At 43.1% G+C, this 17,158-nt stretch overlaps 1 protein-coding gene across 2 annotated transcripts in view; it reads right to left on the minus strand.

Moving 5' to 3' along the window:
* GLI3 (GLI family zinc finger 3) overlaps positions 1-17,158 on the minus strand; it is a 284,678-nt gene that overhangs the window by 190,221 nt on the left and 77,299 nt on the right. The window contains exon 3 of one of the 2 annotated variants that reach the window (XM_059934216.1): positions 215-457. In XM_059934216.1, the coding sequence (XP_059790199.1) occupies positions 215-457 (243 nt within the window). Of the gene's footprint in view, positions 1-214; positions 458-17,158 lie in introns of those variants that run through there. The other variant, XM_059934217.1, reaches the window with a different exon arrangement.

Consider the following 17,158-nt stretch of genomic DNA (forward strand, 5'->3'; position numbering starts at 1 on the left):
GGCTTTCCCTAAAAAGAAGAACGGACAGGATGTGGGAGAAGTAAGAAGTAAAGCAGACAGTAAATTAAACGTTTGTATAAATTCCATTGTATAAATTAATACATGCCAAATACCTCATTAGTTAAGCGCACGCACACACGTGCCCACACACGCCCACACAGGCAGAGCCTGCCGTGGCTCCTACAGCAAGTGCCACGGGGAGGGGACCACTTACGGTAATGGGGCTCCATGTAGCCGTTCCTGGGGTCCATGGCAAACACAGCCCCGCGGTAGGGGACAGAGGGCTCGGCCAGGTGGGGCAGGGACCCATGGATCTCCTTCTTGATCAGCGAGGCCCTCTCGTCACTGGATGTCGAAGGTTCCTCACTGATCTTGCCGAGCCCCGGGACGCTCTGAGGCTGCATAGTGACTGCGTTTCTTCTCTCTCTGTGATAGGTCTGTCCAGGACTTTCATCCTCTGGAGAAGGAAGGGAAGTGGAAACTCTGTGAGCACTTTGAGAAGCCACCAGCTAGGGCTCCCTTTCCATCCATCTCCCTCCCGCAAAAGAAGCCTATTTCTCATTCTTGGCAACTTTGAAAGCTACACCACGACGGGACGGTCTCAAGCCAAAACTGCTTATGAATGAGGGTCCAAGATACAGATCGAAGGAGGAAGGGGAGCAGGAAATGAGCCTATTCACTTGAGATGTAGGGGGTCAGCAAATTCTCATCCCCGGTTTACAGCCGAATCTGCCAGGGAGGCTCAGCGGGGACTCTCCAGTATCCCCGCGGGTCCCACATGGAACTGGAAGTTTCGCCAGCCTGAGGCTGTGGATGTCCAGTTTCCCCTGGTCTGAGGAAGCCAGGCCTCCGGGTGATCTAGGAAGCGAGGGACCTCTGTTCCTCAGAAAAGGACCCGTTAGAAAGCGATCCCAAAGTTTTTGTGATTTGGGGTTTTTTTTAAGTCAGATTCGTGACCCACTGAGAGATTAAACAGAGCCAGACATGGGACAGAAAACCCATTGGTTCCAAGGGATAAAGATGCCAATCATGGAAACCTACAGTGCCCCTTGTAGGACACTTCCTGCTTCAGCCCACAGAGCAGAGCTGAGAGCTAAGACGAAAACGGGGTGAGGCCATGGGTGTGGAGGGCATCAGTTACGCCGGTCTACATCCATGCTCTGGTGGGCTCCCGACATCACTTCCAACACGTAAGCAATGGCTTGCTGAAATACCAGCTCGCTAATACTTCTGCTGCTTTTCATCTGTAAGAACTTTCCATCTGTCCACTATGATTCTCTGCCAATGTGATTGGATGACCTTTCTATAATAGCAGATCAAAGAGCCGAGGCATAAAATCAAACTGAACTGGCGATCGGAACCCACAACTAGTGGACCAATTCATCTGTCAGAATCATACACACACTCTAAACTATGCCCACACAAGCTCTGTGTTTAATCCACAGACTGCTCTGGCAGATAAGTGCTGATGGAAACCAAGCTGGTGGGACACTGCTTAGACACCTCATTTGAAAGCTGTTTCCTGTTCCTGATCCTAAAAACAAAAACTATATTTGGGTATAAATAACAATACTGTTGTACTATTTAGATGAGCAGATTTTGAACTCATCTAATCTCAACACACAAACTTCTCTTCAAAGTATCCCATAAAGCAGGTATGTCTGGCTGAGAGCCTCTAAAAAAACAGAAAACGTATGCTTTAACAGTTTCACAGCTCTTTTGACAAATTCAGAAGAATAGCTATAAATTTGAATGAGCGTGAAAATACAAACTACAGTAACAACTACTGTTTTGTGATGACTAATAATTCGAACTACCTAAAGCCAGTAGAAACTCTCATGTTTCTGCCTATGTTTGGGACTTGAAGAAGTAAGCAACATTTTTTTTTTTTTTTTTTTTTTAGCCTAGCAAATGACTTCCAAAACTGAATAGGCAATGAGGTATGTTCTGGACTTTACAGTAATTTTGCTGACTACTGCTGGATAACTGTGAAACATTATTCTAGTGTTATTTTGTGCAGATCCTCACCCCAAAACCTTGTAATGATGGGATAAATTATGAGTTTAATCTATCAAGTAACTACTAAAAAAGAAAATGGTGCAATCCCACATTTTCACCCATTGATCTTTACAAAAGCAATTCCAACCATGCTTTTGCTAACTGAAAAACAAACTCCAAAAAAAAAAAAAAAAACCCTACATTTTAATTTTCCCTTCTGACTAATACTTTTAGGCCCTAGGCCACTCTCATACTTCATTAGCAGTAAAGTTGCAGACTACAGAATGAGGGTTTGCAGTGATGTAAAAGCAGAAGGGTGTCAAAACACTTCAAAACTCTTAGTCGGTTTTATAAAAATTCCTATGATGCACAAATGACCAAAGTCATGTTTTCCACTAATTTGCGCCTGCACAAATTTCCAATTTCAACCGTATAGCACTGAGGTGCAAATTCTGTAGAATGGACCTTCATTTGGAAAACCAGACAGCCCCTATCAAATGGGGCTGTGACACATAATTAGCATTCTCTGGGCAAGATGACTAACCAAGCCCTACTAATCTGTTCCAGGTTTAAAACAGGATTCCCTTGACTTAATCTTCCTAGAAGAAATTAACTTTTCTTCTCTTAAAACTGCATCCCTATAACACAGTGCGTTTCTTCGACACGATGCCTTTACGGATGAGCATCTGAATCCAACTTCACGAATCACTGAGTAATTGGCATGGTCTGATCACAGCCCTCCCACCTTCTCCCCACCGGTGGGAGAAGGAAGTCGTGGGGCGGGGTAAGTGGAAACGGGGGGTGACTTTTTAGCTAAAAATTATTTTCTTCATGAGCGTTAACACAACATGTGTGAATATCAAATTATAACAAGAAATCAGCAAAGTTCAAACATTTAATACTGAAAAAAAGAATGAATTCCCTTAGTAAAGTACAATGCAGGCCAGAATTTTCTTTCACGTGGAAACTTTCATCAGACTGACTTTTACAAGAGTCAATGCTCCCAAATTTTCACCTACCCTCCCCCTCCAGAAAATTCCAGCAGACGATTATTTCATGAAGTTCATCTCGTGTACTGAGTTGATTCTGAGGGGCATTCAGATGAAAACTTGACAGTACACACAAACAGCTAAGAGGCTTGAAAGCATGCACTCTACAGTGGAAAGGAAACTTTCCAAGCAATATTCCTGCCTGCTCTTATAAATGTAGCAACCACTTCAGCAAGCCAGAAAGACGAGAGCTGTCTAATCTTGCTCAGTTGAGCTGAGTTGTTCAATAAAGTTTGAGAGTCAGCGCAGACGGGCTACGCCAGGCCAAATTATTGACAGAAACATACTGTCCACCATGGCAACAAGTAGAAGTCGGCTGCAAAAATGTAAGCAAACAGCCCAGTCCTCCAGAAGCATCTGCCAATGGACTTGAACAGCCAAACACAAGGCGACTGTTCATGCCTCTCTCCGTTCAACAGCTGCAAGCTCGGGGGTCACACTGAGACATGCAATTCACTAAAAGCTTCAGGAGAAAATTATTTTCAAAACTGTCATCGGGATCCCACTTGGGACCCCCTTGCCTTCTGTAGATCTGTGCTCCAGTGGAAGTTAGGGAATTCCTACCCCCCTAGGGAGAGCTGCCCCTGCATCTCACTTTAGAAACTGTCCCAGATCTTCCAAGCTCTTCCAAAGGCAACCCACATGGCATGGGACACGCTTAGTGCCATAAACTCTCAAAACTCAAAAGTGGCTTCGTGGCCAACACTGCTGAGACTGTTTACAGGGACGGTTTAAAGGAAGTAATCGTGTTGCCTGAAGCAGGACTCAACACACACGCCCGTGCACGCTCACAAACTCTTGGGACGATTTCTCCTCGCGACCCAGGAAACAAGCGCTCTTTCGCCTCGGACTGGAAAGAACAGTTTCAGAGAATTCTTCGGATAGAAAAGTAAAACCCTGCGCTGCCTCACTAACTAGGAACACCTCCTGTCCCCCTGACCGAATTAGCGGCCGAGGAACTCCCGGGACGTACACGTGCTCACCTCTTTGAAATGAACATGGATTTTAAGCTGTCCCCTGAAATCCCGTTTTAACAGCATCACTCCTCTCTTCCCCCAAGACACAGGAGACACAGAGCAAAAGAGAACAAATACTTACAACTCGTCCCAGGCTCTGGCTAGCTACTTTCTGCAAACTTCTCTTGGTGGGCTTTCTCTAGCGGTGCAGACCCTCGAGGAACATTCTCGGTGTCTCCCTGCCCCCCTGCGCCTTGGCCCTCTCCCTCTCCCAGGCAGTGCTTGCTCCCATTAGAGGAATTAAAAGTGGTTGGAGCCATGCTAAATTTAACAAGCTCATTAGTATTCTTTCTGAGTGCTTCCGAGTGAACTCTCTCTATTCAAGCCGCTCTCTCCAGCAGAAGGGTCAGGCTGGCTAATCATTAAATCAAACTAATGTCACCCTATCACAATCAGCCCGAGAGAAGGAGGGTTTATTATTTCAGTTTATGCTAAATAAACGGTTTTACAAACGGTCCCCAAGCAAGGTCAACAGCAGCTTCAATTACAAGACAAACTTAACAAGAGTTGCAATAAACCAAGGATCCCGTATTGACTTAAGAACAGGCTCGATGCCACATATGGCCACTAGCAGGGTTGTACAGGAATGCATACTGGAAAATAAAGGAAGAGGGGGAGCTTCTTTCTATGCCAGAATTTGCCACTGCACAGCGATTGCTCATTCACCTCTCTCCAACCAGCTAGCTGCTCAGCTCAATTCACTCCACACAAAGGCTGGAGCCCAGACCTCAATGGACCGAGGGAAACACGTTCAGAACTAGGCTCTCTATTGTGACTGAATTTCTTAACATCTTTTCAAAAAGCGGAGAATGCCTTGAGGCTAAAGGAAGAAACAGGCTAATGGTGAATTGGGAATTCAGAGCAAATTTCAGAGCCCTTTCCTCCTAGCTTTTGAGGTTGAAAGCAAGCTCTTTCCTTTCAAGTTTCAAAGTCCTTTTTCCTCCTGCAGTGTCACAGAAGGATTTGAAAAGAAGGTAATTGTGCTCGCAGTCTCCCTGATCAGAGCTTACGTCCTATTTCTGGTATTTCGGAATACTTCTTGCAATAATAGTGCATATAGCTCAATCCCTTAACCGGCCTGCACTCTGCAATTGCTCATTAAATGAACAATTGCGGGTATAAAATGCCTTTTATGTTCAAGGTCTGGATATAAGATAAGCATTCTAGGACTCTAAATTTGGTTTACTAAGGAAACTCTCCATCATTAAATTACAAAACTGAAGTCAGAATATCAGGTTTTCCAAGAAAAGTGGCACTCAGATTTCAGTGAGCCCAAAAGACAGGGCGGCTGGGGAGAGGGACAGAAGCCACAAAATGTTAAGGGGGGGAAAAAAAAAAAAGACTGCAGACTCGGAAAAGATTTCGAGGCGAATGGGATTCGAACAAGAAAATAATATTTCCGTGTTTAATAAGGTCTGCGTTTGTGAAGTCTCATCATTTCCAAACTGAACGATATAATCAAGTCGTCTTCAAATGGATTAAAACACAGGGCTGAGGCTCAATCAACACGTAGAGGGCTATTCCTGACCCCTCACCAGCAGACGTCACCCCCTTCCTTAAGAAAATAAATAATCCTTTTCCACTACAGAGCGCTTTATCTTTATATCATCTCACTTGATCCTCACCAGAACCCAATGCTGCAGCAGGACAAGGTGTTAGGTCCAGTTTCCTAATCAGAAACAGGCAGCCACATCCCTGATGAGTAAGTGATGTAAGAGGAATCCCAGCCACGCCTTACTGAGGCCACAAAGTCCTGTTAACAGGACAAGAGGTCTGCTCCCAGGCGGTTTGGGGAATGATACCTGGCACTTGTATGCACTCCCAGCCTCCACCCCCATAACCATCATAAAAGGGGGGAAAAAGTAATTACATTTTGATGCACAGACATTTTCAAACCTTTGATACTCTCCTATTAAGTTTTTATCAACTTAAGTCTACGCCTGGGAAGCACCCAGAGGGTGCCAGTGACAAATCCATGGTGAGACATCCAACCTCAGGGTCTTAGTACCATGAAGCATCTTATCCCCACAGGCGTGAAGACACACACATGCCCTATACAGGCTACACACACACCCTTTCACACGCTGAGGCTCAACCAATGGCATCTGTGTGTTACTGCAGTTTTTAATGTGCTCCCACAAGCCTGGGGCCCCATCTTCCTCTTCCGAGCAAGAAACAGAGCATCATTTTCTGCTTTCCTCCCAGGAAATTGCCTGGCTGTGTTTGGAAAGAGCATTATTTCATGTTTTCCTATTATACATTGGTTGCATCTTGTCAGCTTTTATTTCTGTGGCTATTTACATTCTGATTTTCTTTGAATAAAAACCAATGGAACCCAAGTCCTCGCCTCCCTGTTTCAGAATTCTCTCTAAGACTTTGACCAAAGAGAGATCAGAAATGAAAGAGAAGAGGCTAAGTACATTCGTAAGCATCGTAGAATTATGCCAGGAAGTTGGGGGATGGGGGGGAAGTTCCTGTAGTTTTTATAAGCAGAACCTTGCCTCTTTCCATCCTGATTGCAGTGATGCCTAAGCCAGAGGCTGCTCCCTAGAATGTCTTAGAGCCTGGCTTCCAAGGGGAGGAGTAAACAATGCCTTCTCTAAGAACATTTCCAATGCCCTTGGGGTCAGACATCGCCCTTATGCGGCTACACATACATCTCCCATTGACAATGAGTGATGATAGAGGGAGTGGCCCAGATGGATGGGGGAGAGCTCTCCGCTTTGTCTGCAACCTTTAAACCGACTGCAAGGCCTGCAACGCGAGGGGGGTGCCGGGGGATTTGAAGCTTTGGAGAAATTCAAGTGGCAACCCTCCCTCAAAGATCATGGGCTCAAGGATTAACGGGTAGCTCTCTCTTCCCACTTTCATCAACCAGGAGATCCCAAGGGGGAAGGAGAGAAAGTACAAAACGCCCTCCATCAGAGTAGTACGAATGCCATAATTGTTTTAACATTTCTAGAGTTCTTTTTGCCAAAGAACAAAACATAGTCCAGACTGACCCATATCCCACCAGCCCTTCACCAGAAACTATTTGCTCCCAAGTGTAGGTTACAACTGAACCCAAGGCAATTTCTGGCCTCACTCCCTACTACTCAGCTTACAGAGCTCCACCCAGCTTCAAAGGGGGCTCCTGGGATAGAAAGAGTGGAGAGAAAGCAAGATGAGACTTTAGATAAACTGAAGGGCAAACCTGACATGGCTGTTCCAGGGCAGCAGAGAGCAAGCAGCCTCTTGCCTTTTTAAAAAGATCATACAATGAGGGCTCCTTGCCATCTGGAAAATCAGGAGCCAATCACACCACCAGCTTCACATCTGAGGCCTCACCAGGCATGCCCTGTGGCCTACAGGGTTTCCATTCTCTTTCCTTGTGCCTCTCTCTGAACCCTCACCGATCAGAGGTCCACACCCCCGCCCACCTCTGGGAGGATGCTTCTCGGCCTTAATGACACGGACAGCGAAAGAGTCGCTGTGACTTGGTCCAGTATCACCCAGCATGAACCCAACCTTACTAACCAGCTTTCAAAGTTCCAGACAGAAAGCACTAGCCAAGCCCCGCCTGTACATGGGAAGAGAAAAAAAAAAAAAAAAAGACCAAAACAGGCCCCTGAGAGTCCCGGCAGGCTCTCCTATAAAACAGAGATCTTCCTTGTTTTCCTTGAGCTCGCGAAGACCCTTCCTCGCGTTAAGAATTCTGAAATGTCATGAAACTTCTTCTATTAGCCTGCCATTAGCTGCTAGTCGCTGCTTACACAGAGTGAGTTAATTAGTGACATCAAAGGCAGTACAATAAATTCTCAGGAGGGCCCCAATTTTTTTCCTTCTGCTTAAGAGCGCATTTATGCCTATCTGCGAGTTAACGGTCTCTGGAACATTTAAGTATTAGAGATTTCTTTGAGAACTTAGTTTGAGTGTTTTATAAGCAAAGAATGAAGAGTCCCTCTTCCTTGCTTTGCACCTACAGACCTGAACAGTTAACTTTCCATAATGACATCTGCAACCCACAGTCATAACAGAAATAGTGCGATGTCTGTTCACAAGGCTAGAGGGTCCAGGCTGCTGCTGCCAGCTGCATTCTCCAATGGGACCAAGCCTATCGGTCGCCCTGGAGATCTACCCCAGCTCCTGTCCATGGGAGGACGCAGAGCCTGCTCTTCCTTTATTTTATTTTTTATTTTTTATTTTTGGCCGCACCAGGCGGCTTGCGGGATCTTAGTTCCCCGACCGGGGATCGAACCCATGACCCCTGCGGTGGAAGCGCCGAGTCCTAACCACTGGACCTCCAGGGGATTCCTGCTCTTCTTTTAAAGGTAGGCAGGAAAAAAATCTCTGTGTGTGACAGCTTCTTCTGGCCGCACTTCTGAATGGTGGTTCCCAGGTTCGCGCCCACCCTGGACCCGTCCCTAACATCAAAGTCCCATTTCCTAACTTTTCCACCATGTTTTAAATTGCAGGGGTGAACACAAATTTAACTGGCTTCATCTGGTGTGTTTATGTTGCCTGGTTTTTGTTTTTAGAAGGTGGGGTAATAAGAAAGCCTGAGCATATGGTGGTATTATATTTTTAATAACATTTTAAAGACCATGCTTACTGCATGGGAGGAATCAGACCCTCCAGAGAGTGCATTTAAATATCAAGCGAATATCATTACTGTACTGAAAGGAGCTGGAGGCTCCACCCGCGCTGGGACAAGATTAGGGATGGTGCCAGGGCGCTTGCCTCTGCTGACCCAGCCTCCGGGCAAGGCCAGGGGCTGCCCGGGTCAGGTTTCTAACCACAGAAGCTCCCTCTAGCCACTGCCCACTTTGACCTTAGTTATGAAATGTGCATTTGAGAAATCCAAATGAAAATACCACGTTTTGATTCTTCACGCTTTTACTAGAGAGGTCAGCCTACTTCTAGCTACTTAGCCACAAAGGTCTGCAACTTTGGGAAACACTTTCCAGGAATAGCTCAGATACTGTGAGTAAAGCAGGAATGGTCACAAAACCTAATCTCCCCCAAAGCCCATGTTCATGGTCACAGCCAAGACAGGATGCTTTGGTACCCCCGCTGCTCTCCCCTCCTCTGACCAACTGGACGGGGCAGACACCAATCACCCACTCTCCTCTGCATGAGACTAGAAACCAGGACACAGTCAGACCTTTCTTCTGTCCTTTTGCTAGCTTTCCAGACACATTCAGGAGAACTTAACGCCCCAACGCCAGGGGAATACATTTTTATATTCAAGAAGTCCCAATAAAAGCGATTAAGGAAACAAAAGACCAATTCATCTACATTTCCAAAATACAAGTAATTTTAGTCTCACTCATTCTTCCGACCAATTCAAATCCTTTAACCATGTACCAGTGAAATCCAGCTAACATTTGCTTACTATGACATAGGGAGGGCCTCACCTGTCTTGCTTACTCTTCACTGTATCCTGATCAGAAAGACATTGTCATTCTGCTCATTTGCCAGATAAGAAAATTATGGTACAGAGAAGCTGGGTTACTTACCCAGGTTACACAGCCGGTTCACAAACAGAGCCTGGAGCCCAGTCAGTCAGACTCTAAAGCTCCCACTTAAAGATTTGGCCGTTGGACCTCTCTACTCAGCGTCAAGAAATATAAAATAAATTTGAATTTGAATTCTGATCAATGCCCTAGAATACGTCTGCGAACTTCTCAACCATCCAACTCCGCTGCAGCATAAAAGCCGCCACAGACAAGATATAAACCAATGAGCATGGCTGTGTCCCACTACTTTATTTACGGACACTGAAATCTGAATTTCATGTAATTTTCACATCACATTTAAAAATGTGAAGAGCCATTCTTTGCTCGTAGGCTGTACAAAAACAGGTAGCAGACTGGATTCTGCTACACTGGAGACTAACTACTACCCTAAAGGAACTTACACCCCTTTGCTAATAAAGCTTGCACCCCCAAACAATGAGGAATATTACAGTAAAATTGCAAAAGCAATAATATTGAGTGTTAGGGAGGATACAAAGGGATAGTCACTTTCTCACACTATTAAAATATTTCCATAATCGGCTGTATCAAATGATCCCACTTCCAGGATGTATCTTAAGGGAAAAAAATTAGAAAAGAAGACAATGTATGTTCAAGGATATTCATCACAGTGTTATTTACAGTAGGGAAAACTCAGGAACAAAATTGAGGTCCATTATCTTATGATAGGATGGAATATGATATCATTAAATACAGTGCAATCAAGCATTTTAATGAACGTAGGAAAGGATTTTACTGAATGCCAAGTACTGTTCTAAGGTGTTACGTGCCAATCCTATGAGGTAAATACTCTTGTGCTTCTCATTATACAGATACAAAAACTGAGGCATATTTATCCAAGAAAACACAGCTAGAAAGAGGCAGAGCCTGAACTGGAATTCCGAGTCCACTCACCCACTAGACTACCATGCCTCCAAATATTTTAAGGGAGGAAGACAAATATATATTTATTTCTATGCAAATTTTTTTAAGTTTAAAAAATGCACCAAGATAGCATGAAAATATTTCTATGGATTATTTTTCCTTTATGTTTCTATATTTCCCAACCACTTTAGACTGCATATATAGCCGATTTCTTTTACTCTTGGTTTTAATTCTATCCTAAGTATGACCTTCACAATAATTCTCTAGAGAAGTCCAAATTAAGTACACATATATTGAAAAATTATCCCACAAGTTTATCTTCTGTAGTCTTGTTTTAAACTACTTATCCCACCTCTTAAGACTGTAAGTGCCTGCTAGGCTATTTTTACATGCATTAATAACACCTTACAATGATGTTGGGATTTATGGAGATGTCAATAAATTCATTTATTTAAAACTATGCGACTTTTTAATTATTTTGTATCTATACACGAGCGCCTTCCAAACAAGTACCAAAAATGCCCTAACATCACTTCCTGCTAAACTTGGGAACTCAGCTTTCACCAGGGCACCCCCTGAAAGGTATAAAGGGAAAGTGCATTAGAAATTATCATTAAACCATGGCTGTTGCTCATATTCCTGAGCTTGTGCTAAAAGCCAGGTCGTGTGCCAAGTGCAAAGGCATTAATCCCATTGGCTGCTCACAGTCTACCAGGTACTCAGTCCCATCACCCCAGTTATTCAGGTAAATACCCTGAGGCTTAATAAGTTTAAGCAACCCGCCTCAAGCCATCCTTCAGGTAAGCGCCAGGTCTTCGGGACTTTCTCATCTATTATCAATGATGAGTAACTCCTGCAAAGTGTCTACTATAAAGTCTCTGAAAGCTGAGCACTGATTTGCTTGTCATTTCCTTATACGTATAGGTGAAGATGATCATCATTGTTAAAATTATTCTACCTCTTCCTATACAAGTTATCAGGAAAGGAGACTTCAGTCTGTAACCAAAGGACCTGTTATCCAGGGTCTCCAGGTTCTGAACAGCTATTTGTGCAAAGGAATGTTTACCACCATCTTCTGGGGGATTGTGTTGCGGACTTAGATGCCAGAAGCCGTCTGAGTATTTGGTTTGTGTTCAAGTTAACAATAGTGCCAACAGTTAAAGCTGTATGTAGTTTATGGAAAGGGGCATAAGTCGAATAGTTAAAGAAGAATATGGTTTATAGAAAAGAGGGGAAAACTTGCGCTTGGAAGCAGCTTTGCGTGGATTATTTACCAACAAATGAAAGGCCCGTCACGCAGCCCCAGAGTATACTTCCCCTCCCACAGGCTGGAAGGGAATGCTGAATAAGTCAATAAAACCAGGGTCACAGTGAGCTGAGACCCTCTCCCCCAAGAAAGATGATTATCGAATTATAGCAAATTTCAGAAAGTTTTTTTTTTTTTAATCAAGAACAAAACCAGACTCCTTAAAATGCACTATTAGGAATTGTAACCGTTCCTAAAAGTGCCAGATATATTTCCATCCATGCAATATTCAAACTAACAAGCGTCTTTTCAATTTCTTTTAATGATGGGGTATGCAATAAAAATACAGCAGTGCTTCGTTTAGCCAAACGAGCTGAAGCAAAAAGTACCAAAATAAATAAATAATAAACTTACACGGGCCACTTACCAAAACTAAAATCATTTAATTCAACCTTTTACAGGAGGCACATGCAGCATTCTGAAAGCAAAAAATTCTCATAACACAAACCTCCACTTAAAAATCACTGCCAGGGGCTGGAACCAGGGCAGGGTGTTATTTCTTTTTCAATTTATTTTTTTAATGTTTGGATATTAATGACATCAACTGCCGTATCGTATATATAATAAGGCAACATGGTATAATAAAAGGAGTTAGGTCCCACACTTGCCTCTAGCATTCATGGGTGTGTGACCCTGGGTAACTTAAATTATATCGGATTGTCAGTTGCCTCACTTAACAGGCAGACAATAAAACTTGCCCTGCTTACTTGCCAGGGTTTCCTGAGGGTTAAACAAAATATGAAAAGGATCTTTATAAATTATAGCATTTATGAATGCCGGGTACCAGCACTAATCTCCTCATTATCTGTTTGATAATCATGCAAAGCAGGACAGTGGGATGCAAGTGCCCTGGGTCAGGAGGTGGATGGCTGAGTTTCCAGGACTGATTCTACTGTTAACACTGGTTGAACTTCAGGCAAGTCACAGAATTTCTCTGGGCTGCTGCTTCCCCTTATATAAAATGAGCCATCACCAATCACCAGGCTGGAGGTCTTGGGAGAGAGCAATCACTGTTTCACAACCACAAAGAAGATCCAAGTTAATGACCTATAATTTAACTGGCCATCTCTTTCACCCACTTTTTTAATGTATCTTGGATCAGGCCCATAATCAACACTTACAAAGTATGCCTGCTTGAAATTTACATTGAAAATATCAATCTCTTCTCTACTTGGTTTGCTACAATGACTTGAGACACTTGAACCTTCCCAAGAAATACATTTGCTGTTTCTCCATGAACAATACTAAAAATGACCAGGCAAATTCTCTTAGGACGATTGTCGGCAGCTTACACCCACTGACTGTTTCTGCATGGCCTGTGTACTAAGAATGGATTGAACATTTTCAAATAGCTGAAAAAGAATTCAAAAGAGGAAGAATATTTCATGATACATGAAAAGTATATGAAATTCAAATTTCAGTGTCCATGAATAAACTTTTATGGGAACCCAGCCAGGCTTACTCATTTTCGTATTGTCTATGGCTGCTTTATCCCTATAAGAGCAGAGGGCCCGAAGGGCCCATGCAAATCCTAAAATATTTACTAGCTGGCCCTTTCCAGAAAAAGTGTGCCATCCCCTGACTTGCCCATCTCAGGACACCCATCAGTGAAATGATGAAGCACACCTGAGAAATACATACCAAAAATAAGGCAGCACCATTTCAAAGCAATAGTATTGATGCTTCCAAACCTTAAGGTGGGTACTAACATCATCCTACTTTACAGGTGAAGGAAACAGGCTTAGAGAGATGAACTTCCCCAAAGTCCCAAGTCAGTGAGCTGGCGATCAAATCAGTTCCCTATAATTCTAAACCTGACAATTTATATGGCGGGGAAAAGAGGATTTGGGCCTTTCTCATAAACCTTAAGGTAGAAAACATTTCCTGACTTTTCCTTCTCTCAGTGTGTTAAGCACTGGGATAAGTAATGAATTTTAAATAAAAAAATCTGAGATGTGTGTGATTAAAGATCGGTTTCCTTATCCAACTTAGGGTGTGTCTGCAGTTGTTTGAGTTTTGTTCTTTTCAGAACAATCACAAACCAAACAAGTACATGTCAGTCAAAAGTGCCACACTCTCCCTGAAAGCTGAAGGTGACAGAGGTCATTTCCCACACATCAAGCTACTTAATGTGCCTTTTTTAAATACAAGGGAACGTGCCCTCTGCTGAGCCAGATATAATCCCTACTGATCTGTTTTTGAAGGCGGGATGACCCAGACTGGCACGTATTTTTGCTAATAAGGATGGAGGAGGAACCTGCAAGCATCAAGTTTGGAGATTTCCTGTTCCCACCAAATTGGGAATCTCCCAATCAAAAGGCAAAAGCAAATTCAGTCAGGGTTCCGAGAAAGTGTTTCGGCAACTTGTGTGAGAAATTGCATCCAGGGGGTATAGGGTTGGTTGAGTTGACACAAAGCATGCAAAGTGGCCCAGGCCAGCCATTCTCTACACTGGATTCATACAGACGCATCCACGTCAAGGTGCCCGTGTGTCCCAGTAAAACAGGCCAGCAAAAACGAATGGCTGTTGCCCTCACAGCCATTATGACTGTGATTTTTCTAGACTTGGAACCACCTGAGAAGAGAAACACAGGCCACAGGGTTGGTGCTGTAGACCAATGGAAAGTTAAGTCAATGTCAGGAGGAGACTATTGGAAAGGAAAAGGAGCTCGTTCAGCTGTTGGATGTGGGCGTATAGACCAGGCAGACATTCTTGAAGGAGGTTTGGACAAGATCTGGTTTGGGAAAGTCTTTGCTGAGTCTCCTCTAATTCAGACTTTCAAAGAGGCTGGTCAACTTCCCTCTAACCCCTCGGGGATACATTCAACTCAACAGCATAGTATTAACGATGACTCTGAAGCTCCAAAACCTTGCGCCTTGGGGTTTGAAGGCACCTGTATGATTTTTTGTTTATTTCTTTTTGCACTTTTCTTTCTTCTTTCATTCACATCTTGCTGACACAAGTGGAAATTCCTCTTTCTTGGCAGAAAATCTTTACGTTTCCTGCCAAGCCATTCAGATAAAATTTCTTCCATCCTCTTCTCGTTGTCTGGTCCAGTTCTACTAAAGCTCTCAAGAAGGGCTGCAGGAAACAGCAACCAAAACATATAATCCAGGCACTTTTATTGCCCGGGACAATTTTATTAATTCTATTGGGTCTCTTTAGTCTATTCTATCTTTTGTAGGGAAAGGAAGAAAAATCCTAGTATGGTCCAGCTAGCCAATGTAATATCCCCTCCCTATAAAATGAATGCATCTCACAGTTCATTCAACAGAATGTTAGCAACCACTGCGACTTCAAGCCAGAGAGAAGTTGCCTCCCCTGGGCTCTCAAGCAGCCAGCCTCACAGAGCAATGAGTAAAGGAAGCTCATCTTTATTCGTCTTCCTTCCTATGGATTATTGGCTCTGGACTCCTGGGGAGGCGTGGTCGAGAAGAGGAAAAAGCAAACACTTTTTTATACTTTCAACCTAATCTCCAAAGCTACACCACAAACCTGTCCAATAACAGCAGTATTCACAAATTATGGATCTGCCATCAAACACTGATTCTGTGCAATACTGACCTCTTTCTGTAAGAGTCAGGCCATAGTCTTCCTTGCCAAGGGCCTCATAAATTACTCGGAATAAAACCAAGACAGGTGTGTATCTCCACGAACCTGCCTTTCCTTTCACTCTGCTCCTTGTCTGCCCCATATTAAAGAGTGATCTTCCAGCTCACCCTTGACTGTCACACCCCTCCCGGGGCCGGCGAGGAATGTTCATCCGCATCACCAACTTGCCTCTGCCGTGTAGCTGCCTCTGTCTGTTCAGCTTTTCTCCGACGAAGTCTTCATTGGACCCAACACTGCCTCTATCCAATACACCATCTCTCTTCTGTATACACCAGAACCACTGAGCAATAATCCTAAACTCTCCGGACCCCAGCGTCTCTTTTTCTTGACCTTCTGTAGCTTGCACTTGACTCCTGAATTTGTCTGTAAGGTTTCCAAGAATTCTCGTTTGGCCAATTTAACGGCTTCCTCTCTGCCCTGATACTTCAACACAAACTTCCACCCACTCTTTTCAAGTAACCTTTGTGTACTTGTCTTTTTCTATCTTTTAAATTTGAATGTGAACTTATTTACAAAACAGAAAGAGACTCACAGACATAGAAAACAAACTTATGGTTACCAAAGGGGAAAGGAGGGGTGAGGGATACATTAGGAGTTTGGGATTAACAGATACACACCACTATATATAGAACAGATAAACAACAAGGACCTGCTGTACAGTACAGGCAACTATATTCAACATCTAGTAATGACCTATGATGGAAAAGAATCTGAATCACTTTGCTGTACAACTGAAACCAACATAGCATTGTAAATCAACTACACTTTAATAACTAAACAAACAAATAAATGAATAAAGAAAGAATAAATTTGAATGGCTCCAAAATGTGAATATCCCAGGCCTTTGTAAATTCGTTTAATGGGTCTATCTGGATGGACTTGAAATTCATTGTGGGGTGAAAAATCAACGTGTGTGTAAAAATGTAAGTTCTAATTTAATAGCATAAACAGAAAATAATCACTAAAAAAAACCTGTACATACACTTGCACTACAAAGTTTTGAAAGGTGGCGTTTTAATATGGTTACATACTTCCATGTTTCAATGCATTTCTTATGAAATCTAAAAACAGGTTTAGATTTATGCAGTAAAACTCCACATTCTAGGAGCAGTTTTATTAGTGCAAGAGAAAGCAATAATGAAATGATGAAGGAATTAAAGCTTACTCATAGATTGCAGTTCCTGACAGGTATAGCAAATCAGTTGAAAATCTTTGGCTTTAAGCAAAACCCTACTATAGAAACCACAGAAACCACCAAAAGTTTTGGTAAAATACTTCCTTATCCAATGTGAAGTGTCTTGCTATTTGTTCTATTTGAAGGTTTTAAGAGTTGAAATGATTTGCAGAAACATCAAGAGTTTCATGGGGGCTAGGAGGATTACTTTTTAAAATATCCCCCTGATAAATACATATTCCTGAAACCCAAATATGGAATCATTTCTCCACATAAACAATGAAAAGTGAGAAAGCAGAAGTCACAAATTAGCTTAATTTCAATGATCAGGTCATGAAGATATAAATGAGCTGTACAATTTATCATGTCATTAAATCAAAATACACTGCTGGTGCATGTGGGGTTCTCCTTCCCCACTTGTGCCAGGCTTAGGCCTAGTCTCATTGAAATCTAGTTACTGGTGGTATCAAGTCTTGAACTTCTTTTGTGCTCTGCCAGGCTGATTGCAGAAAGCAACACTTAAAAGTCCCCTTAAAAGTGAACAAGTAGGGACTTCCCTGGTGGCTCAGTGGTTAAGAATCTGCCTGCCAATGCAGGGGACATGGGTTCGAGCCCTGGTCCG

The sequence above is a fragment of the Balaenoptera ricei genome, chromosome 9, assembly GCF_028023285.1.
Source record: "Balaenoptera ricei isolate mBalRic1 chromosome 9, mBalRic1.hap2, whole genome shotgun sequence".
Taxonomy (NCBI): domain Eukaryota; kingdom Metazoa; phylum Chordata; class Mammalia; order Artiodactyla; family Balaenopteridae; genus Balaenoptera; species Balaenoptera ricei.